At 48.1% G+C, this 24,673-nt stretch overlaps 1 protein-coding gene across 1 annotated transcript in view; it reads right to left on the reverse strand.

Annotated features, from left to right (window-relative positions):
• The window catches only part of Plch1 (phospholipase C eta 1), a 104,392-nt gene that overhangs the window by 14,977 nt on the left and 64,742 nt on the right, over positions 1–24,673 (reverse strand). Inside the window, exons 4-14 of the mRNA XM_090337940.1 lie at positions 24,043–24,286; positions 22,257–22,386; positions 19,356–19,526; positions 15,460–15,553; positions 13,678–13,881; positions 12,746–12,866; positions 9,607–9,778; positions 5,188–5,295; positions 2,144–2,305; positions 1,150–1,221; positions 280–371 (exon numbers count right to left, since the gene is read on the reverse strand). Coding sequence (XP_090194066.1) covers positions 280–371; positions 1,150–1,221; positions 2,144–2,305; positions 5,188–5,295; positions 9,607–9,778; positions 12,746–12,866; positions 13,678–13,881; positions 15,460–15,553; positions 19,356–19,526; positions 22,257–22,386; positions 24,043–24,286 — 1,570 coding nt within the window. The remainder of the gene's footprint in view (positions 1–279; positions 372–1,149; positions 1,222–2,143; positions 2,306–5,187; positions 5,296–9,606; positions 9,779–12,745; positions 12,867–13,677; positions 13,882–15,459; positions 15,554–19,355; positions 19,527–22,256; positions 22,387–24,042; positions 24,287–24,673) is intronic.

The following is a 24,673-nucleotide window of genomic DNA, read 5'->3' on the forward strand; positions in this document are numbered from 1 at the left end:
CTTCTATTTTCATCTTTCCATAAAGGCATTCAGGTGTGTGTGTGTGCGTGTGCATCTGTGTGTGTGTATGTGTCCATAACTGTCCATCAGTCTGTCCTCCTATCTGTCATAAGATACACCTTCTTTTAGGAGATTGTGAAGTGTGTTGAGGGCCTGGGAATGTGCAGAGTTCTCCCGCTCCTTGCGATCTCACAGCAAATGCATCCTTCATTGAGCTGCCAAGATGACAGGGTGGCTGCAGTCCTGGGAGCCAGGCCGGACACAGCAGGGTGCTCTCACCTGCTCAGCTGGCCACCCTCCCTGCCCACATTCTGCTGTGGGTCCTCCTCCTCCTCCATGCTACACATCTTAGACCGAGACTTTGTGGCTTTCTGTAGCAAAAAAAAAATCACAGTAAAGGTAACAAACTCAACACATGGGGTACTCCCTTGTCCCATGGAGAATAGACTGGGTTTAAACACACATGTGCACCAGGGAGACAGACAGACTGACATGGAGAGACAGACACAGACAAAGACAGAGACACAGAGGCAGAGAGATACACACACACAGATTCAGAGACAAACAGAGAAATTAACTTAGAAAAAAAAAAGACCAAATACAACCTCTCATTTCACCATTAAACAACAAACATATTGCATCCTTGTATGAAAACATTAATTGGTATCTTTATATTATAATATTAGTCAGAATCCTTATATAAAAACACTTATGAAAAAAATCTAGACTTTTGTGCTCAGAAACTGATTTCTAAGGCACATAAAACTAAGCTCTTAGAAAAACTTCCAGTAACATACTATGGTAGGGAGAGGGGACTGTCAAGGGTTGGAATATTCAATATAGTCTCTACTAGTGTGCAAATTGCTTTCCAGTACTTCACCCATGTGTCTAAGTGCAAATGGGACCAGGAAAGCTGAGGGGAATGGGGGCTGGGAGAGCGAGGAGGGAGTGATGCTGAGCAAGATGCATCAGTCTCAGAAACTGACATGTCCAAAGAAAATCCCTCTGACAGCTACTTAAAGATATTTTTTTAATTAAAATAAATACATCTCCAGAAATTCTCAGGTCAACATTCTTCTCTTCCCCTTCTTTGTTACATGCATATATATTACTATATTCTTATACACATACTCACAAACTTGAACTCACCTTGTGCTTTCCAAAGTTGGTCACCAGGGCCCGGGCTTGTGACTTCTTCCCACTTTCCTTCCCATCAGGACTCTGAGTGGATGAAGGCAGACAGAACGGTTTTTCCTGGGCTCAGGTAGAAGATGGAGACTCCCCTTCTCCCATCAGTTCCATCTGTTCCCTTCTGCTCCATCTCTTCCTCTGCCTACTCCACTTGGGTCTGCCCAAGAGAGGGCAAGCCTGGACCCCAGCCAGTACCCTTGGCTGCCCACTGCCTCCAGGGCTCCTGGCCTGTGCCTCAGGCTGTGTAGTAGGTGTCACAAGTGAGGATAAATCCTTTTCACTTAAGAAGAGATTTAATGTTAGATAATGAGCAAACTTAGTCAACAGCCTGTGGAATAAAGAAAGCAGTCACACTCAACTCTGTGCAGCTTCAGGCTTTCAAACACTAGGATCCAGAGAGATCTATCAGGTAATGGGTGTGTGTGCCCATGCGTGTATGTATGTTTGCTTGTTTAAGTGAGATGGCTTGTCTGTGCTTAGAATGATGGCTGCAAAGGCATTGTGACAATGGAGGTGTCCCCACTACAGCTCTATGTCCTCAATGAATGTACCTGCAGTGAGCTGGGGCATAAGCTCACCCCGAATGTCCTGTGAGTACATTTGAGTCATTTATCCCAGTCTCCCTGCCCACCGGAATTCCTGTAATGGCTTCCCATGCCATTCGGCAGTGGATTTCCATTTCATAAGCAATAGGAGACTAGAAATGGAGGAAGTTCAATGAGTAGAAGTCACACTGAGGAGCAGGGGAAAAATAGCATACTTGCCCCAGATGTGTACACAGGGCGTGTGTGTGCGTGCGTGCGTGCGTGCGTGCGTGTGTGTGTGTGTGTGTGTGCAGGGCTTGTGTGTGTGGATGGCATACCTGCCCCAGGTGTGTGTGCAGGGCTTGTGTGTGTGGATGGCGTACCTGCCTTGGGTGTGTGTGTAGGGCTTGGGTGTCTGGATGGCATACCTGCCCCAGGTGTGCGTTCAGGCCCTCGTGTGTGGCTTTCAGCAGTGCCCTCACTGTGAAGCTGTCAGGGTCTTCTTTGTCTCGAATCTGAGACTCCTTTAACAGTGACTCCAGTTTTTTCCTTATGAAAGATTCTACTTGATGTTCAGTGGTCCCGTTATTCTGCAAAGAGGAAAGCAAGACTCAGGACTCCTTTAAGAGGCAGAGCAAGGAGCTCACAATGGCTGGCTATGCTCGCCGACCAAGTCAATGGTGCCTGTGTAATGTCACTGTCCTGGGCCACCTGGAGTATGTTGATAGCCCAGGCTGCCTCGGCAGCTTCTTCACAGCAAGCCCTACAATGACCACTGGTGTCTGGTATCAAGCTCTCACTCCATGTAACTGCATTCAGCCCTGCTCTCCACTGCATCGGCTCCAGCCTTACTAGCCTCTCTTCCATGTCAGATGCTTACAGACATCAAGTAGTTCAAGCCTTACAGGGTGAGTGAACAACTCTCGAACTCAGGACTGCACTACTGAACTGCTTCAGGTCTTCAGTGACTGGCGGGACCAGGAAGGTTCTGGAGGTGACACTTTCCACACCTACTTAGTTCGATTTAAGTAAAAACACTATTTCCCAATTGCTTCTTTCACTGCAGGAGACAGCTGGTGACAGAAATGTCTGGGGCTGGAGGCCACTCTCAGATACCATCTTCCTCCGTCCCGCCCCAGGGATGATTCTTCGGTGATGATTTTTAAGATCACAACTGATGGCAGCCAGGTTTTTGCAGACGTTTTTTCATTTGTCTGTGACAAAGCAAGTTGGGGAGACTGACACCCCACGTGGATTTCCCTCACTCAGTTTCTTTGGGAAACCATCTTTTCTGCCATGCAGTCTCAGGGATTTGCGAGCAGCCCTCTTCTCCGTAACCAGCCTGTTTCTGTGACTTGCAAACACTGATGGCAGTGTATTTGCTCGCAATATGACCAGACTCTCCACCTTTCCCAAACTTAAGCCTATTTACACCTGGACTGTGTGTGCATAGAACAGGGACCGGAGATGAACTGCACGCAAGCTTCGGTCTTCCCGTACAATTCCAGAGGCAAAGTGCTTCAACTGCAGCAAGTAAGCAGAGCTCCCGTGAAAAAAACCCGCGTCAAACCAACAGGCCCAAGAGCACTACAGATCTATTCCACTAGCTGCCCCCTCATCACAAGCCCTTCTGCTCGAAGACCAGCATCATGGAAAAAAAACAACCAGGACCTTCCAGTCTACCTTCTCCCTTCCCTGCTCCTGTGTATGGCCATGGCCCCGCGTCAGGCACAAGCAGCTCCAGAAGCCCTCATAGCCCTGAACGAGAATCACCCATGCTGTGTGCACACTCCGAGGCTGGGTGCCAAGACTCATCACCTTCAAATGACGCAGAAAATGGCACAAGGGGGGAAAAAAGACAGAATAATGTCTGAAGAGAAAAAAATCAACAAAGTTAAAAAGCAGGGTGGAAAGTATGTGAGTACACGGGCATCAGATGATTCTAAACAAAGGAGAATGCCCACATGCTGGCCACATGGACCAAATCCACTGGACCACTGTACTGTGGGTGAAAGGAAACTACCCGTCGTGCCTTGGAACTGTGTGGTTCTAGGGTTACTGAACGCACTGGTCTTGCTCTGGTGGCTTCCATATCCTGAGCCTGATTTTCCTGTGGCTGAAGGCACAAAATAAAAAGGCAGAAAAAGCCTAAGAGTTGCAACTACTCCAGCCACAGAGCACACACTGCATAAGCAAAGCCTGTGGTGTGGTGAGGACTGGAGGACCAGAAAGCACCCTGCCTCCGCTCTGCTTCCAAGGCTGGGAAGGACTGGGCAACAACAAACCAGGGCTCCAGACGCCAGCAGGGCCTCCTACTCACGGCTACTCCTAGACAGCCAGTCCAGAGCGAATAAACCCTCCACAGGTACACTCACACACATGTGTGCACACACACCCTCAACATCATAACCACACATATATGAACACAGGCCGCCCCTCTCTTCACTTAGCAACGACAACAATCTGATGCAGTGTGTGTTTTATTAATTTGGCTCCTTTCCACCGTCCTCTGCCCCATAATGGACCAGTCACCATTTCTTTAAGGTCATGGTTTTTGTCTGTGTTGTAATGCTAACCCCACATCCCCTATAGCAGGTGCTCAGTAAAAAAAAAAAATAAATAAATGGTTAAATGCACAGAGAATCTCATGCAGCCTTGCTGGAGATGTAGGTCAGTGGAAGAGCCTTGCTGAGCCAGTGTGCCTTAGCTACAGGTGCCTAGAAACCACCCAGAAGGCTTTGTGTGCAAGAGTGGCCAGCAGGCAGAACTCCTGCTCACTCCCCAGAAAACTTACAGGCAGCTCGGAGGGAGTCCCATGTTCAAATATCCACCTTAGGACCTGCTAAGCCTTATCACTCTGGCGACGAGAGGAAATTCAAAGTAGACCTTGGAGCCTTGGCTCCAAGCAACAAACCGACCCACGGCAATTACAGTTAAAACCCCGCCCTCATCTCCACTAAAACAGCAGTCTCTAAACAAAAATGCCCTGGCATCATCTGATTGCTAAGCCACTCTGAGCTGGCAACCAAAACAGCCAGGGATCAAGGTGCATGATAATGAAAAGCCGAGCTTACCAAGTAAGGGCAGCCATACATGGCAAGCTCTGCTGCACTCCCAACCATGGGCGCTCTCAGCCAGCCCAGGTATATAGTGCTTGGATACGGGCTTGGGGCAGGAATAAAAGCAGGCTGGTGTTAAAAGACACTGACATTTGGGACCCCCAGTGTTTAGTGCAGTTTTAAGAGGAGGTGACTTGACTTTAGAGATGGTGTCACAGGCAGAATCAAGAACACGCCTTCCAGTTCTAAGGCACCAAAAACCTGGACTCACACGTTGCGCAAACTGAGCAGCTGTGTGCAGGTGCACAATGATTTCTTTTAAATATCCTGTGGCCCAGAGCCTCCCTATGAGTGGGGAGATGGAACCCATGGTGACTGGGCCCCCATCCCTCCCCACAGGCCCCGGAACTCACACAGTGCAGCTTGAACTTGCACTCGTCTTCAATCTCGTCAGCGCTGTCCTCATCCGACACCTCCCCTTCCTCCGCATCTTCCCCCAGGTGGTAAGGCAACTTCTTGCCCTGGAAGGAATCCAAGCAGCTCGTTTAAAAATGAAAACTCATGGGCGAATGGATATAAGGGAGCATTCCTTTTTTAAGAAGAATAAAATTCTGAAACACATTAAAACACAGGCGAATGAGCCTCGCAGACACCAAGGCAAAGGGCATAGCCAGAAGCAAAAGACAGAGAGTACATGATTCCATTTACATAGAGCATCTAGAAAGATTCAGCTCAGAGGTAGAAAATAAAATGGTAGTAAAAGGAATGTTTTGTGTGTGAAAGTTCTAGGGCTTGAATCCAGGGCCTCACACTCTTGCTTATTAGCTCTTTCGCTTAAGACTGGCCCCTTCCACTTGAGCCACACCTCCACTTCCAGCTTTTTGCTGGTAAACTAGAAATACGAGGCTCTCAGCCTGGTCTGTCCAGGCTGGCTTCAAGCAGCAATTCTCAGATCTCAGCCTCCTGAGCAGCAAGGATGACAGGCGTGGACCACTGGGCCAACCACAGTGTGAATGCTTTTAAACAGGACAGAAACACTTGGGCAGCAGGCAGACTTTATCATGTAGATTTTACCTCAACCTTTGCAAGTGAAAACCTGAAATCAAATGAGCTAGCCCTCCGCACACAGCATGAATTAAAAGAGAGAAAGGGACTTTTAGGAAAAGGCAGTCATACTAATTTCCACTAGATGTAATTAATTAGGGATGCTCTTTCATTATTTGAGTCATCAGCATACACATGGCCCCACTCTGCCTCTGGAGAAGTAAGGTTGCCCCAAATTCCTTGGCTGGAACGAGATGATGGTTTGAGAGAATGGTTAATGGCGCGTGGCCTGGTGATGGGTCCCCTGCTGGAGGTGCGGAGAGGTGCTGTCCAGCCCTTGCCCTGGCCCCACGGACACCAGAGCTGCCAGGGCCACTTCTGGTGCAGGGACAATTCCTGCTATCAGGCATTGTGCTACATACAGCAGCCCAAGGGAGCAAGATTCCAGCCATTGGGGCAGGGCTCCTGAGCTGTGGGTTCTCCTAAGCAAGCCAAGGTACCTGCATGCCTGCACACCTATTCCTACACATCTGCACACCTGCACCTGTACACATCTGCACACCTGCAATCTGAACACCTTTCCTCTTCACACTCAGCAAGCCAGGCTCCTCCAAAGGTGAGACTCCTGCACAGCCTGCAGTCCCAGGCCACTTCTGACTCCTCCCCACTAGCACACATCAGAAACCAGGCAGGGGCACAAACAAATTCCTACGTAAGATGTAGGACACCTGAGAGATCATGTGACACCCATCCCTCCGTAACTGTGGGAGATGGCTCCAGAACCTAGCTCAGGTACCAAGACCTGAAAACACTACACAAGTCCTTTACAGAGAATGGTATGCTATTCTCACATCACCTACACATCCTCCGGTTTAAATTATCCCCAGGTGATCCTAACTACTTCACACTCTCCTAATGACAAGAGCAGAGTCCACACAGGCTCAGCACACACGAAATACGAGTCTCAAGCAGCCACCAGGCTTGGACCTGAAATCTTAGTCAGAAGGTAGAGCTCAGGAGGACTACAGTTCAGGTCCAGTCAGCAAGACCACTATACACTAGAAGGGGGGGCTTCTCAAGCAACAGCCAAGCTGGGCACATGTGCCTGTCATCCCTGTTATACAGTGAGCACAAATAGGAGGTTTGTGGTCCAGACTGGCTCAGACAGGGAAAACATGGGGTACTATCTCAAAGTGGGCAAAAAGAGCCAGAGGCCCGGCCCAAGCTAAGGTTAAATGATTGCTTGACAAGCACAAAGCCCTGGACCACACTAAAAACATATTTTTGAGATGTGGGTGGTTGAATCTGCCGATACGGGGGAGATGACTGCATAATGATCTTACGCCCTTGGTGATAGATAAAGACACAGGGGAAAGACTGGAAAGAAAAATGATTGTTAACACTGCAATTATCTCTAATTATTAGAGTATTACAGGCAATAGTTATTCCTCCCTTTTCTACGTTTCTTAATTTATATCATATGTACATTCAGACAAAGGACCAATAAAGTTTAAAATGTCATCAGGGGCAAGGCCTTGGGGACTGGACCAGAGCCTCTGGGGCAGCTGCCTGCATGGCCGGCTGCCTCTATATGGCAAAAAGAATATAAACAGAGGTCCTGCAGCCGGGTGTGGACAGGGCAGGGCAGGACAGGACAGGCCAGGACACTGAAGCTGAGTGGCCAGGGCTGCTGGGTAAGAGCCCCGTGTTTCCTCCCTTCCTCCCCTCTTCTTCCCTCTCTCTGGAGAGGCCTTGAGCAGATCTGGCTCGGCCACACCCAGATTCGGGCCAGTGACTGGGATAAGGAGCTTACTGTTTCATACCGCTCATTGTGGAAACACCCGTGATACTGCCCTAAGCGTGGAAGACAACCCAAACCTGGGCTTACCTCGTGAAGATGCTGCATGGCATCTGCACAAATGGGCACAGAGCCCATGTCTTTGAACCTCTTTGACCACTGGACAGCAGTCAGGAAGTGCTGCCAGAAAGGTTACCAGGGTGACTCAGGGCTTCAGGGAGCAAGGCAAAGGCCAGCCAGCCTCTGGGCCAGGTGGGGTCCCTGGTGCCCACGTTAGAAAGCTGCCATCACTCATGTCTAGTGTGGTTTTAACTTGGAGGAGGCAGCGGCAGGTTTGGACCAGGCCACATCAGTCAGGCACTCTACCACTTGAGCCAGGCCTCAACTCTTTTCACCTCCTACCAACCATTTCTTCAGGGTCATCATTGTCGTGGGTCCAGTGGCAAAGCCCAAGATGGACCGGTGTGCAGACATGGAAAATACAATCTCCATCAGCGATCGCAGGTGGTTGAAGAATGCAGTGATGGCCACTGATCTCTGACTCTGAGCCAGCCCAGAGCCCACACATCCTGACAGCCATGGCTGTGGCAAAAGGAACCTGTGCCTGGAACCCATGACACAGAGGACTCATCTGCCAGCACTGGGCTGGGGCCCTGAGGCGCCATCTCTGGACCCTCCCTCCCGTGCCCACTGTCCACATGATATTTATGAGCCATCAAGCCATTCCAGGAGGGCCGAGGTGGAAAGCAATTCTAGCACAGCAGCCAGTCCCACAGACCTGGGCACACTTTCACATTACTGTTGTTGGTGAACATTATTTGTTACATCATCTAGAGCTTTTATTCAAGATGCTTCTTCACAGTTTTGGAAGCTGTCGTTTCCTTTACTTGATAGAAAACCAAGTTCTGGAAGGTTCTAAAGATGAATGCTTAAGCACTGCCCACGCTCCCTTTCCCAGTGAAGTCCTGGTGTGAAACCACGAGTTCCCCCATTCTCATGTACTCTTGACCTCACTGGGAAAGGAGCTGCAATCCTCAGATCTGTCTCTTGAGTAACTAGGACCATAGGTGTGAATCCTCAGATCTGTCTCTTGAGTAGCTAGAATCATAGGTGTGAATCCTCAGATCTGTCTCTTGAGTAGCTAGGACCATAGGTGTGAATCCTCAGATCTGTCTCTTGAGTAGCTAGGATCATAGGTGTGAATCCTCAGATCTGTCTCTTGAGTAGCTAGGATCATAGGTGTGAATCCTCAGATCTGTCTCTTGAGTAGCTAGGATCATAGGTGTGAATCCTCAGATCTGTCTCTTGAGTACCTCAGCTAGGATCATAAGTATGAACCACTAGAGCCCACTTTGCCTTGCATTTTACCTCAAAAGAATGTAACCATCTAAAATGCTTTGGGTCCAAACATAAATTTCACTGAAAGTAAGAAATATCAAAGCATCGTCCACTGGAAAACTCAAGGGGCCATCTTTCTGACTGTTCTCTGCACTTGTGATACCTGCTGTCCTGTTTCTCTCCTCAGAAAATGTGTTTCTGTAATGTCATTCCACTCACCTGCCTCTTCCTCGCCATGCACGGTCCCACAGGCACGGCGTTCTGCCCAAGCCTCTGAAGCAAGGCTTCTCACTTGCATAAGCAGAGGCCGATCAGCCGTGACAACGTACTTTTTGTTGACAGTTATTGGAGCTTGAAATGGGAGGAAGGAAGGTGAAGGAAAGGCTCTGGGCTGCTGCCCTGACCCTTCATCTGAGTGACCTTGCACAGACTGAAACACCACACCTCTCCCTACTGTTCTCACTTCCGAAAACAAAGCCCAGAATAGTGCTGACTCCATGGCGAGAGGCGTGGGAACTGAGAGGACATAGACAGACCTAGAAAACCCTCTGTACCCACAGTTCTCTGTGATTACTTCTGGTGAGTGTCAGGAGGAGGGGTGTCTCCCGGGGAGGGGTGCTGCCTCCGGGTGGGGGCTAGACTCAGCCATTACCTTCACCAGCACTTTTCCTTTCAAGCTCTGAGGGCTGGGGAGCTGCCGGCCGTCCCCAGCGTCCACGCTGGACAGGTCCAGCCTGTCTCCAAGTATTCCCTTCAGGTACTGGGCGATCTTCCTTTGCTGCTGGATGCTGCAGTGGTTCTCGATGGACAAGATCACAGGGAACCTGTGGAGACGGGGAGGGCAGAGTGTGAGCTGGGGCAGAGCCCAGAGGCCCGGCCCACGTGCCAGCTCACTGCAGTCCTGAAGCCCCGTGGACAGGATGTGCAACCACGGTGAGGACACCAGTGCTTCTAAAATAAGCAAGGCCAGAGATTCCCACTGCTGGAAGAATGACGGAAAACCACACTCACTATGTGATCACACATCTGGCAAAGGGTGAGGAAAGGGAGTAGGCTATGTATGTGTAAAGAAAAATTACAGGAATGAATGCTTAAGATTTATGAAGTGTAATTTACTCCTATTCAAGAGTCCAGATGTATCTAAGAGACTATCACCTATCATACAACATGCTCTAATAGTGTGTGTGCACACACATACACATATATAGATACAGACACAGATATAGATACATAGATATATAGGCTGAGATACTGAGGTAGAGATAGACATACAGAGATATTGATGTGTAGATAGAGATATCAATATAAAGATATAGACATATTTATACAGATAGATATATTGATACAGATATAGAGGCAGAGATAGAGATTGAGATATGTAGATGGAACTATAGATACTGATATCTAGAGATACAAAGATACATATATAGAATACTGATACAGATACAAACATAGATATACTGATACAGATACAGATATAGATATAGATATAGATATAAGTGTAGATACAGATACATGTCCTCAGCTTGAAAATTACCACTGAGGGTTAAAAAAACATAAAGGACTTGGATGTCCTGGGATCACGTGTTGGACATCTCAACATGATTTCTGGCAGGATTATACACTAATCTTTAGTTTTAAATATTCCCCAGCTGGGCCCGGGAGTTTGGCCTAGTGGTTAAAGTGCTTGCCTAGCATGCATGAAGACCCGGGTTTGATTCCTCGGTACCACATACATAGAAAAAAAGCTGGAAGTGGTGCTGAGGCTCAAGTGGTAGAGCTCTAGCCTTGAGAAAGTCCAAGGACAGTGCTCAGGCCCTGAGCTCAAGCCCAGGACTGGCAAAAATAAATAAATAAATAAATAAATAAATATTCCCCAGCATGCAAGAGTCTGCAGAAACCGCGGGACCCAGGAGGTGACTGACGGCCCAAAATCACATTGAGAGGCCACAGAGGGGAGGGGCTGGTGAGGTCATGACTTTCTCGACGTTTTTCTTCAGAAAGCCATTACTTTAAACTCAGATTTGTTTGTATTTTATCCCATTTTCCATCATGTATAATGTGTTCCTTTTCAAGAATACATAACCAACATTTAAACTGTGCAAAAATTCCTTCTCCGGACCTTTGTAAGAGGAACAAGCTCCTAAAGACGGCCTTTGAGCTCTGGACATCACTTTCTGTCACCATCAGCAAAACTTAGTGCTGAAGGTGACAGAGGACAAGTGGTTTGGTGACAGGGGCAGCATGATGAGCAGATGCAACTCACACTTAAGGGGAAAAAAAAAGAAAAGGAAAAGGAAGGGACGGGTACAGTAGCTCATACTGTGATGGAGCTGCCAGGCAGCAGAGATTGGGAGAATTCAAGTTCAATGCCAGCGAGAACAAGTTAGTAACCTGGAGTGCTGCCCATGACTGCAGAGGATGGTAGTAGAGTCAGCCCAGGGCAGAAGGCAGGACCTCATCTCAAGAAGGGGAAGGTGAGCAGAAAGCCAGATGGCTGGATGAAGTGGTAACACACCTGCCCGTCAAGCTCAAAGCCCCGGGTTCAAATCTCCGAAATGGGAGACATTTAAAATGCAGTGAACAAGCACCGTGTGTATGCAGAGGCTTCCCAGCACAGAGTGGAGAGGGAAGGAAGGAGGCCCGGAGTGCAGAGGTGCAGGAGGTCTGCACACCACCTCACACACACAGGGCACGGAGGAAAACCACCAACCAGCTCATCAGGAGTTGCCAGAGGCAAGGTCATGTAAAGCAATCCAAATTCTGCACGCAAGATCTTCCACGCAAAAGCACGCCACAAACTAAACCTGCTCTGCAATAAGCGTCTCTTTGTATAAACAGCATTTTTACCTCATGCCTAGTTAATAAGACCACATATTAAAAATGTTAAAGGCTACTAAATTCTAGAATATTAATTTTATGCAACTGTAGTTTTTAATTTGCTTCTTTAATTCAAAATTCTTCCTTGCATGCCTGATAGGCTGCAGGGACCTTCTAGGTAACAAAGAATGAATTGCAAATGACTAAGACATAGTCTTATATTTTTATTAAGTTGGCCATTTTGTAGATTTATTTATTTTGTGTGTGTGTGGCAGGGCAGTCCTGGAGCTTGAACTTGGGGCAATGTCTCTGAGCTTCTTTTGCTCAAGGCTAATGCTCTACCACATGAGCCACAGCTTCACTGCCAGCTTTTCTTGTGCCTAATTAGAGATAAAAGTCTCACAGACTTTTCTGCCTGGGCTGGCACGGAACCATGATCCTCAGTTCCCAGTCTCACGAGCAGCTAGGATTCCAGGAAGTAAGGAGATGAACCAGAAAAATCACAGGACAGACAGTCAAACAGACAGACACAGAGACAGAGACAGAGCCAGAGAGAAAACATGGCAGCCATGGAGGAGAGACCAAAATAATGGAGTCCCAAATGCAAGTGTTGAGGAAGAAATAGCTAACTTTTCCGATGCGAATGAAAACAGTCAGGTGACCCAAGGGTGCAGGCTGCTTCAACACACCAAATCCAGCAAGTGTAGAAACATAGATACTATTGGGTTTCTATATTACAACAGAATATACACACAGCAGCCTGTGTTTCCAGGCTTTGAGTGGAAGTTGTGTACCCTGGCTCATCCTTTGCAAGGACGAGGTCCAGGAGGCAGGTGAAGAGAAAATGGAAGAGAGGGAGCCGAGGCTGGGAAAGCAGGATCACGGACCCCAGGCTGCGGGAAGGCGGCAGAAGGGAGAGGAGGAATGCGTGAATGGCTCTGGGCCACCAGGCTGGGCTCCTCCGCACTCACTCGTTCTTCACGAAGGCGTGCTTGTTGATGGTCTCCACAACGTCTCGGAAGAGAATCTTGGAGGTGAGGGTGTAGCCATGGTGAACCACGGGCTCTCCTTCCGGCCCATCCCAGCAGTCCACTGCCAAGAAACAGAACTCAGTCAGCAGCCAGGCGCCGTGTGTGCTGGCATTTCTGGAAACAGAAGGCATATTTTTGTTCTTAATGATTCTACCTATTAAACTCTGATGAAGCCATCAGGGACCAAGATCTTCTGGCATGCTTAATAGAAAACAATTGGAGATAATAACTTACTTTCTTAAGTGTTCATAGTTTACAAGGATAAAAAAAAAGTTTTGTTTTTGAAAGGCTTATAGTTTTACAAAGGCCTGGAATTTTCTAAAACTTCAATTAGAAGTTGATCTAAGTTCAACCAAATTTGTTCTTTCTTTCTTTCTTTCTTTCTTTCTTTCTTTCTTTCTTTCTTTCTTTCTTTCTTTCTTTCTGTTTTTTTGTGGGTCATGGGGCTTGAACTAGGCCTGGGTGCTGTCCCTGAGCTCTTCAGCTCTGGACTACCACCCTACCCTTGAGCCAAACCCCACTTTCCGTCTTCTAGTGGGGGTTAATTGGAGACAAGAGTCTCATGTCCTTTTGTGTCCGGGCTGGCTTTGAACCTTGATCCTCAGATCTCAGCTTCCTGAGTAACCAGGATGACAGGTGTGAGCCACTGTGCCCAGCTGGTGTGATACTTCTTAATGGACGCTTTGGAGCTCACAGCTCCTGGTGCTCCCCCGCCCCGCTCGTGTAGTTCATGAGGCTCTCCCTGACTGCTCACGGAGCCCGGTCTGTGTCCACCAGACTCTTATCCATGTTGTCACACAGCCCCCTGTCCCGCCCCGCCCCAGAGGTGGGCAGCAGGCGGCGGGTGGTGGGGTGGGGAGAGCCGCTCCCACCTTCCAGGCAGCGGCAGCCCTCTTGCAGCACGCGGGCATACATGTCCACGCGGGACTGGGAGAGGAGCTGGTCCCCCGTCAAGTAGGTGTTGTGCGAGGATGCAATGTAGTAGTGACAGAGTGGCTGGTCCATGTCCTGGCACACTTCCTGGTGCCCGGGGTTGAAGACGTCGCAAGCTGGGCTGCGCATGAAGTTGGTGAAGCCTGTGGGAGACACAACCGGGGCCGTGGGGCCCAACGCACTCCAGCTTCCACTCTCAGAGGAGCCGAGGGGACGCTCCACGTGGCTGGCACATGCGTGGTGGCCAGTAGAGCACCAGCAAAGCAGGAGGGGAGGGAATGGCGGAGGGGCTCTGACCAAGGTCCACGCCTGGGCATGCAGAAGTGGACGTGCTGAAGCGAAGCTGGTGGCAATCACCCCTTCTGGGGACAGAAGAAGCCGCTGCGGTTTACCCTTCCCGTCTCTCACGTGTGGTAAGGATACACAATTTAAAATCATTCCTCTTCATTTTAGTCACCATCCACTCCAAGAATTAACATGTGGAGCCAAGGCCTCCTGACCCAGGCAAGGGCTTGGTCTGGGCCCACCCGATGCCCAAACCCAAGCCCTGAGGCTAGCCTGGGCAGCCTGGAGACACCATGGCTCTAAGGACATAAAGATGTAAGAACGGCAGCCAAAGCAGCAAAAACATCAACCCTGCCAGCTCCAGTGGCTCACACCTGTAATCCTAGCCACTCCTGAGGCTGAGATCTGAGGATCACGGTTCAAAGCCAGCTGAGGTAGAACTGTCCCGTGAGACTCCTACCTCCAATTACAAACTTACAAACTGGAAGTGGTGCTGTGGCTCAAGTGGTAGAGTGCTAGCTTTGAACACAAAGAGACTTGGGGACAGCTCCCAGGCCTTGATTGAGTTCAAGCCCCACAGCCAACCCCTCTGCTCCCCACCCCCCCAAAAAAAAACAGTAAGCCCCTTTTTCCCACAGGTACTAGAGTAGGGTAAACAGGAGACCAACCACCACACAGGGAGGCCAGACCCAGCTGGGAAGATTTCAAACAGCTGGGTCCCTGCACTTCTTGACAAAGATCACCTCTTCCCACTGGGTTATGGCCTACAATTTATTTCTCCTCCTCTTTTAAATACACAGCATATATACACAGGTGACACTGTACTGACACAATTTTACTTGAGTAGAAGATGGTAGAAGCAAACTTCTGAGCAGATGTGGGAACCACTTCACTGCCTCAAGCTAATTACAGTAATGAGATTTGTGGTCCCAACCACTTCTTCAGTGTTACCTATTAGGAAAAACCAAGCCAGTCACTAACATTTGACAGGGAAATATATTTGTTTCAAGCCTCGAGATTCACGGTGACGGACCAAATCTCTCCTAAAAGCATCAGGATGAGCCCTTCCCACGTTTGAGAAAAGCCCAAACGTTTCCTGGAATCGATCATTCATTGCCATGACACATGAGCATGGCAAAATTAAGAGGGAAGAGTAGCCCTGGAGGTGAGGCTCTGATGTGGTCACCAGACATGAGCAAAGAGTCCAAGGACCCGAGATCAAGCCCGAGTACCGACACAAAAATAAATAAGCAAACAAACACATAAATAAAAGAGAAAAAACAGCATCACGGTGTTTCCCTTGTAAGAAAATATGACCTTTTTTTCTGTCTTTATTAGAATTATCTCAGGTTCTATGACTTTCTCCTGATTTTGCTGGAAATTTAATTTAACCAATTGAATCAAGGAATGAGGATGAAACCCTGTGGTTATTTTACCTTCTATGCCAAGAACATTCTTCGCCTTGTTTTCTTCTGAAACCTCAAATTTCTTGATAATGTCAAGACAATAGTCTGCTGTCACATTGTTCACCTAAGCAAAAGAGGACATTAGTAGAGTATGAATAATGTCTTAAGACACAGTCCTGTACATGAGGTGAGCACATCCCTCTGCACCGTGAGGCCATGTACAACTTTTCACAGCACTCTGGAGGAGTGGTAGTGAGTGGAGGGAGCAGAGCCCAGATGACTTACATCTGCAGAGAGAGAGATTAGAATCTTAACCCCTCCCCACTCCTCTTTTGCCCCATCAGGGAACAACTCCTTCAATGATGACACAAAATGTTCATCAAGCCAGGGGTTGATGTAAACTCCACTGCTCTACATTCATTCTACTCTACAGAAGCTATCTGCGAAATAAATATCCCTTCCATGCAATTACAGGTGGCTAGCCTGCAGTCCATGTTGTTATACCAACAAAACTGTGGCACCTCAGGTGAAAGCCCCTGTCCTGAGTGCATGCCAATGAGTCCCTCTGCCGAGCACTCAGCTCAGGACCTTGGGAGCACGGCAGCTAGCAAGCAAACAGCAGTAAATAAAAAGCCAGGGGCTCCTGTGCTCATCTCATCCAGAGATGCTGCATCACATCCTCCACCGTCTGAATGGGCAGAGCCTCGGATGCAGCACATTAGCACACGTCAGGAATAGTGCACATAAATCACTGATAAGAAACAAAACAGGTGATATTTTGATTCCAAATCAACTCAGCCTCACAATCTAATACTGACATTTAAAATCATGAATGAAGAATGATAGGGAAAGAGCTATTTCATACTTCACTTATATTTCTCAAAGCTTCCATTATCTCTCAGGTTCAAGACTGGTGTCTTAGTGACATCTGTTTTTGTTTCCTAAACAGTCCATTTAACATTTTCATTATTTTTGCAATGGAATAAAGCTGCTGTATAGAGAGCTTGTTTTCCAAGTGAGGTGTGCGATTGTTTTTGTCATCACTGATGAGTAGGATTCTCATCTTTCCTGAAAGCACTGCAGATCAATAAGACCCGGGCACACGACTGACCTGGGTGATCCAGCTCTGAGCAGCCTCACAACCAGTCTGCTGCATGCACTCTTAAAGATACATCGTTGCTTGCAAGATAAAATGAGCCAAATAAATACCTTGTGTGCCATGAAAGACTGTATTGGCCTTACAATATTCCGTGTTTAAGGCCATTGGTACACAGATTCAGGCACAAGAACTAGACTCAGGAAGCCCCTGAGATCTAAACGACCTCTAAACAACAAAGCAAAGCAAGCTACACCTGGATAGAGTTGGTGAACAGAGGATTCCTTACTAATTTAAATTTGATGTATTGTAATAATGGCCTTTCCATTTACATACTGTCCATGTGAAATAGAGGTTTTACACACATAATATTAGATAATCTTTCTAATCGCCCTTCTAAACTTAATATTTTATTCCTCCCGCTCACTCACCGAGTTTTGGATGACAGTGGATTTGAACTCAAGGCTTCATATTCCACTCGCCTTCATCTTCACAAGATCTCTCTTTCTCTGTGTGTTTATCTCTTTATTCCTATCTCTTCTAACACTTCTACCACTGTGTTTTGGGCTTATGATGAATGGAAGATAATAATTACATCAATGAAGACGTAAGTATCTGGCACACTCCCATCTAATGTACACTAAATTCATGGGATCTAGAGCTTCCTTGGGCACATCTGGGGGCCTTTCCTTGCTCTCTACAGCAGGATATGGGTTCCAGGGGACATTTTTCCAGTCTCCAGCCTGCTGAGGAGAAACCTGAGAGCTTGGGTTGACATCACTGCCTGACCTTCAGGGGCTGAGGATGGATTCTCAACAAACCGGTGACTTAAAACAATGGAAGTTTATTCCTTCCAACTCAGCACGTGAGCCACAGGCCTCGGTGTCCACTTGACTTTTGCTTTCCTTCTCAGTTTCTGCGAAGGAGGAAAAAAATCCTCGAAACTAGATGTATCCACAACTGTGCACTTGATCACAAGACAGCCGGTGCTGCGTGCTGTTCAAAACAGCAAGTGCCAGGCTGCCATTCTCACCTAAGGTTGTTCCTGGGACCACAGGCATCTGTCACTGTAGCTCAGCCACGTGATCCTCACAGCATCACCTGTTGCTGCTGGCTAGGCCTCACTGGAACGGTGAGATCCAACACTAGCCTGCTTTCTGCACTCCTAACATGGCGAGCATGGAATCCTCTAGGGTTCCGGAGGCTGAAGCTCCAGAACCTACACATCACCTCGCTGTGATTTCTTAGTATAAACAAGTCTCCAAGCCAGCCCAGATTCCAGAGGTGGCAAAAGATCCACCTTGCAAAGTCACATTGCAAAAGGCCACAGAAACACAAATCCCAGCATGCCTAGAGCCATCTTCGCTAGAGTTCCGCACACACCTACAGAGCAGGGCGAGGTGGGATCCTTTAGTCCAGATCCTTCTGGACTATCTCCTGCCAGCATGTGCCTGCCATTTTATGCTAGGGCGGGGAAGGGCCCTGCTGTGCCCGGTGGATGGAAGCCCAGCCCACTTCCAACCACTGCACAGGGCTCCTCCCTCTTCATGAAACCTGCTCGCTCGCCTCACTCAGGGAGCCTGCAGCAGCTCTCCATCAGAGTGCTTTTGCGGCTTCTTTTTCCTGAGCTTAAATTCCATATTCTGGGATCTAACTTGTAGGTCAGACATGTTTCAAGACTTGGCTTCCACTGTTCCACACGATAGGGAAAGCATGCTTGCTCTGTTTTTGGATGGTTTCTGAATGGAATCCACTTTCACAGAGTGAGACTGCCACAGGGAGCACTCCTGCCCCAGCCAGCACCTTCCACACACCACACATCCAACCACAAACTTCAAACATTGCGACATGAAGCTTTCGGAGAAAATGTTATTTTGGGAACTATGTTTGAAGCATTACAACATGCAATTGCACTGAAAGGTCTCGCAACGGCTTTAATTGTGAATAAGACAACAATTTTATAGAAACTCAGGAAAGGAGCTTAAAAGAATGCTTCCATGATGAGGAAAAGTGAAAAGGATAAAAGTATGTTAGCACCAAAAGGGGGTATTTATAGCAAAGAAGAACTTATAATTATTTCTCACAAGTGCAGGAAGACCAGAACGACTATGATTCTTAAGGAAACATTCTGATTCAGTGAAGGGAGCGGACTGAGACGACAAATGTAATTGCAACAGACAGACTGGGAAACACTTTAACTGGAAGAATAAAGAAGCTGCTGGGGTGACATTGTGCAACAAGAGGCTCTATGGCTGTAAAGTTACAGCCAGGAGAGGTTCCTGTTAGCGTGGGAACAGAAAAAGCTTTGAAATTACTCTTTGATAATACATCAAATTAAATTAAAATAAAAGATGGAAGTGCTCAAACACTGGCTGACTGATCATTTATATAGATTACTAATACTTCACACTATTTGTATAAAGAGAATATTACCAATATATCAAAATGAAATACATTAGCTAACAGTCATTTCTTTGGGGGAGAAACATGCATACCTATACTCAGAACATTTAAGGTAAAAGAAAAAAGGAATAAGCCAGAGTGTAAATAATGCCCCCCCCCCGCTAGAAACATGTTTTACATGACTTTCAGATAAGATTTTTTATGGACTTAGAATATTTAACCTCTATCCTAGGCTTAAAGGACCCCTACACCATCTCCGAAAGGTAACTATGTATTTCTTGGCAGTATGTGGTGGTGGTGGTGGTGGTACAGGGGTTTGAACTCTAGGCTTTGCACTTGCTAGGCAGGAGCTCTACCACTTGAGCAACACCTCCATCCCGCTCAACAGTGTTTTAAAGAAAAATCCAGTTCAGCAATCTAATGATACCTTTTGCTCCACCTTCAAAAACTGAGCCAGCTCGTCCACTGTCAGGTGGTCTTTCTTGTCACTGTAGCTCAAGAGTAACAGGTAGAGGTCTCGTCTCAAGGACATCATTTTGTAAAACACACAGAACTCTTCGAATGTCAGTGTTCCCTGGTTCTCATCGGTGTCGGCTTCCTGAAAAGGGGAGGAAAACAGGGTCTCATGAGAGTCCCCAACACAGATTCCCCAGAGATGAGCGAGACCCTAAAAGGGCACACTTAGTGTTTCCTTAAAACTGGTCTAAAAGCTTTACCTAGAGCATAAAGACAGTCGACATAAACATTTTACCCAGTGCCCTCGCAATAATGAATTGTGCATTAGAGAAAAACAGAAAGTAAAGAGTTTCCTAGACTACCTCTCATCTTACTGCCTCAAAGTACACTATTTCTTTCTCTCGGCTCAGAGATCTGCACACCAGCTCTGTGAAGACAGATGCAAAGGGAGGTGGCCAGGATGGTGGTGAATCTCCCCAGGTAGCTTCAGAACAACTTGCTCTGCTCTAGACTCTGTACTTACTCCCAAAGTCCTCCCACCAGCACTGGTGCTCCAGCATCCTCCTCCTCTCTCATGCTGCTCCATCTCTGATGCTCCCATGTCTGTCTCACTCCTTCCTCCTCCTGCTCTTTCATTCTGCTCCCCAGTGGGCCAGTGTACCCACCAGGCAAGCACTTACTACTAATAGTTTCCCTAAGCTGTCCCCTAATGGGGTGACAGAAGGGAGTCAGCATCTGTCACCTACTTAGTACTGCAGCTCCTACCTAGTTGTTCCTGCGCTGACCTTACATAAGAACGAGTAGTTAGAAAACATGGAAGTCACCATGCACAAAGCATTGGATAGCCCTTATATACTCTTTGGGGGTGGGGGGTGGTAACTGTTGTCTTGAACTCAGGGCCTCACACCTGCCAGGCCAACACTCTACAACTTAAGCTATGTCTTCAGACCTGCTGTTTGCTGGTTATTCTGGGATCTAGTCAACTTTTTGCTCAGGCTGGCCTCAAACCCCAGTCCTCCAAATTGCCCTCTCCGGGGTAGCTGACATTATAGGGATGAACCACCAGTACCCAGCTCTTTTAAAAAAATGTTTTACTTAATGTAGCTTTTTTGTTACCATTGAGGTATTGTACAACAAAAGGGTCACACTCCATAAGTCAAGTGATGAGTATATTTCATTTTTCTTTCTTGGCGGAGGAATCAAACCCAGGGCTTCGTGCATGCTAGGCAAGCATTCTACCACTAGGCCACATTCCCAGCCCCTGTTAGTACATTTCTTTGTGGACAGTGTCACCCCTTATTTCACATTCCTCAGTTTCCCCCTCCTGTCCTGAATAGTTCATTTTTTATACAGTATATTATTGGATACCACAGATGCACTGCTTTTCCCTTCCTGTCTCAATTTCTGTGCCCTCTTTTTGCCCCTGCTAAACAGACAAAAAAATGAACAACACCAACAATAAATGCAAAATAAAGGTTTCCATTTCCTGGAATTCATTTTTTTTTATCAGTCATGGGACTAGAACTCCACACCTGGGCATTGTCCCTAAGCTCTTTAGATCCAGGCTATCGCCCTGCCCTTGAGCCACAGCACCACTTCCTAATAAATGATACTTTAGAAGTTCAGAGGAGTTCCCTCACCTTCGGTTCCTCTCCAAGAGTGCCCTCTGTTAGCAGGGCTGGGCGTGAATACCCAGGCCCTGTGTGAACTATCACACGGGGTTGTATTTTAGATCTACACAGCTCTTACTTTCACACACTGTGCATGACCTTACAATGAAAAAACAATTACAAAACAAAAACACAAAGTATGTGATTTATCTCCAAATTAGTGGTTTTTGCAAATAGATATTGTAGTCTAATGTTGTCTTTACTGCAACGTAAATGAAATAGAGATCATTCTGTGGCAGAGATTACAGAGTAAATACAATCCACCTGGGTATCAGAGTAAGTGTCAGCCTTCATGACTTAGCTTGGGAAGAGTGCCTCCCTCCCCCACCTGCAGCAAGCAGTGAGAGAATTTCAGAAGAGCTCAGGACAGGGCAGAGAGCTTACTCACAGATTTCAAACCTTAAACCTCCCCAGAAACAAAAGAGAACACTGTGGGGGGGGGCGGGGAGCTTAGACAATTTGTTTTACTTAAGTCTTTATTCTTTTCCTCACAATAGCCCTACAAGGAAGAAAGGAAAGAAGGAGGGAAGGAAAGGAAGGAGGGAGGGAGGGAGGGAGGGAGGGAGGGAGGATCAACTTTTCTCAACTGTCAAGCAAACTGCTTATGTACTTCTAAAATGATAACTAGGAGAAAGTATTTGAAGAATTGAAATTGTGAATGCACATTAAGTCTGTAAAGGCTTTTTCCAATAACAAAATAGCTCTTCAGGGCAACTGAGGGGACAGAGAGTTGGGAAGGATGTAGGAGACGTGCTGTGCTTTCGTAAGCTGACATGTTGAATGGCAACCCTTCAGTACGACTACTTAAAGATAAATTTTAAAATTTATTTTTAAAATTTAAAAAGTGCCTCTCTGTATGGGCTGGGAATTTGGCCTAGTGGTAGAGTGCTTACCTAGCATACACAAAGACCCGGGTTCGATTCCTCAGTACCACATACATAGCAAAAAGCCGGAAGTGGTGCTGAGGCTCAAGTGGTAGAGTGCTAGCCTTGAGAAAGTCCAAGGACAGTGCTCAGGCCCTGAGCTCAAGACCAGGACTGGCAAAAAAAAAAAAGTGCCTCTCTCTTCACTAGAGAGCAATGAAACGATACAAAACAAGTAGTATCCCCCTAACCTTTCAATGCACCTAACTACATGGGAGCTGGGGGTGGGCCAAGGAGGGGGGAGTGGGGAGGACTGGAGGAGGGGACTGGGGGGCGTACCTGGAACATCTGCCTGACCTTCCTCCGGGGCAGGTTGACATTGAGCTTGCGCATCAGCTGGTGGATCTCCTCGATGCTAAGCAGCCCGTCGCCATTTTTATCCGCCTCCTCAAAGGTCTGCTTCACCCACATGCGCCAGGGTCAAAGAAAACCAAGCATGGGCTCCAAACACCCACCGCCCTCACCCACTTCTCCAGGCCATGCGGAAGGGGATGTGGAGCCAGGGAGGAGTCTTTCAGAGAACCCCTGGGGCCCACGGGCTGGGGAGACCCCAACGGGCTGGGGAGATGCTCACGGGGTGAGTGGGAACCCCAGCAACCACTGAGAACGCTTCTGTAGTGCAAGCATTCCTCCTGAACCCCATCCAAAGGGACTATCACACCCACGTGTGCACAGCGCCTGCTTCCCCTGCTGGCAGGGCACCTGCATCAGCCGGACTCTACTTGAGCAGATGGAGCTGTGAGGACACACCAGAAACGCCAGGCCCTTCGTCTGACTGTTGACACATGAGTCCTTTTCTCCTTTCCTCAGCAGCACTTCTCAGGCACATGGCTGCCGTGCTTGGAACCCAAGTCACCACGGACATGCTGAAACCAGAGGGCCTCAGAGGAGGCCTAGAGATAGCAGGGGCAGGAGGGGCAGGGGCAGGGCAGATACAGAGGCAGGGCAGGCGCAGGGCTCTCTAGCACCTCGTTGTAGCATCTGCACAGGGAACCCTGGGCAGTACCTGGGAGCTGGCCTCTCCTCCACCGCCCTCTCCACCGCCCTCTACCCCTACAATGTTCCCCATGTAATCTCATCCGCTCCTACGCTTAAAACACTGAGCCATCCAGCTCACACAATTATGAAAGCTTAGAGGAACAGGGAGCGCCCCCAGGTCTGGAGCCCCACTTTCCATGCCCCATTCACCACCCCCTGCACTGTGATCACTCCTCCACTGGGCCCTGAGCGAGGACACGGCCTCAGGAAGACCTCCATGGAGGAACACGGCTAGTCTCGATTCTCCTGTGAGTTTAGGAGTCAATGTTAGTAGGTGCTCGAGAGGACCAGGCAATTCAATGTTTACACTGTAAGTTCAAAAAGCAGAAGAGGCCACGAGTTTGACCTAGTGGTAGAGTGCTTGCCTAGCATGCATGGAGCCCTGGGTTCGGCTCCTTGGTACCACATACATAGAAAAGGCCAGAAGTGGTGCTGTGGCTCAAGTGGTAGAGTTCTAGCTTTGAGAAAGTCCTCAGGCTCAAGCCCTGAATTCAAGCCCTCAGTTCAAGCCGGAGGAGGAGGAGGAGGAGGAGGAGGAGGAGGAGGAGGAGGAGGAGGAGGAGGAAGAGAAGGAGAAGGAGAAGGAGAAGGAGAAGAAGGAGGAGGAGGAGAAGAAGAAGAAGAATGAAGAAGGAAGAGGGGCCCATAACTGAAAGTAAAAACAAAAAAGGAAAGAAAGAAAAAGAAAAAGTATTTGCCTAAACAAATGGACTGTATGACAAGGCAGGACTTTCTTTCTTGCCAGTTAGTTAAGGGCGGCATCTTCAGTGTGGTCTGGGAGGTTTCCCACGCGCGGAAGCCAGGCTCTCCAGAACAGCCCTGGGTTCATGCCAGCCTAGTCTCTGGCTTTTCGTGTCCCTGACTCAGGGTGAGAGTGTGGAAGCGAGAGGAGGGAACAGAGTGTGACAGGAGGAGGCAAAAAGAGGGGACACTGTGCATGCCAGGATTGTGGGAGCAAGTAGAGCAGAGTGGCCCTCACCCTGCAGCCAGCCGTGTGCACCCTCCACGCAGGCACCCAGCAGGATATTGGTCGTGGGTCCGCTGCCTCTTGGCTAGGGAGTCCTCGTCACTGATGCCAGCCATCAGGTACTTGAGGCCGGTGATCCAGGTGCGCGCCTCCTCGGGGTTGGTGGTAATGAGGTCCAGCGACTCCATGTGGTCACCGTGGTAGATGGTGAAGCAGCAGCTGGGGTCCGCGCTCCCCTCAGCCTGTCGGTGGAACAGCTCTGACTGCCGGCCCTCCGTGACTTTGTAGATGGAGTCGATGGGAACTGCAGAGCGAAGCAGCAGGGCAGAAGACACGGGAGGAAATTACCTACCGAATCAACACCGCCCGCCTTAACCTCAGGATCAAAAGCCCTCGTCTGCCAGTTCACATGGGAAACACTGGCCCTGAAACATCTTTATCTAACATTTTACTATTCTAAGTATTTTTTTACCATGTTTTCTGAAGGCAATGATTCAGGGTGTGTTGAAACTTACAGTAAAAATATAAAAATTTAAAAAAAAAAGCGTAGTGGCAGTTCAGAGTTCATCAGTATAATGCTCCCGCAGTTCCCTGCCTGAAGACGCAGACCTCACCCATCGCCTGACCACTCTGTTCTCCCATGCACAGGCAATGTTGCGGCACTTCTCCGTCTCTGGAGCTAAGGGAGCCC

Source organism: Megascapheus bottae, chromosome 1 (genome assembly GCF_031878675.1).
Source record: "Megascapheus bottae isolate mThoBot1 chromosome 1, mThoBot2.hap1, whole genome shotgun sequence".
NCBI classification, from domain to species: Eukaryota; Metazoa; Chordata; class Mammalia; order Rodentia; family Geomyidae; genus Megascapheus; species Megascapheus bottae.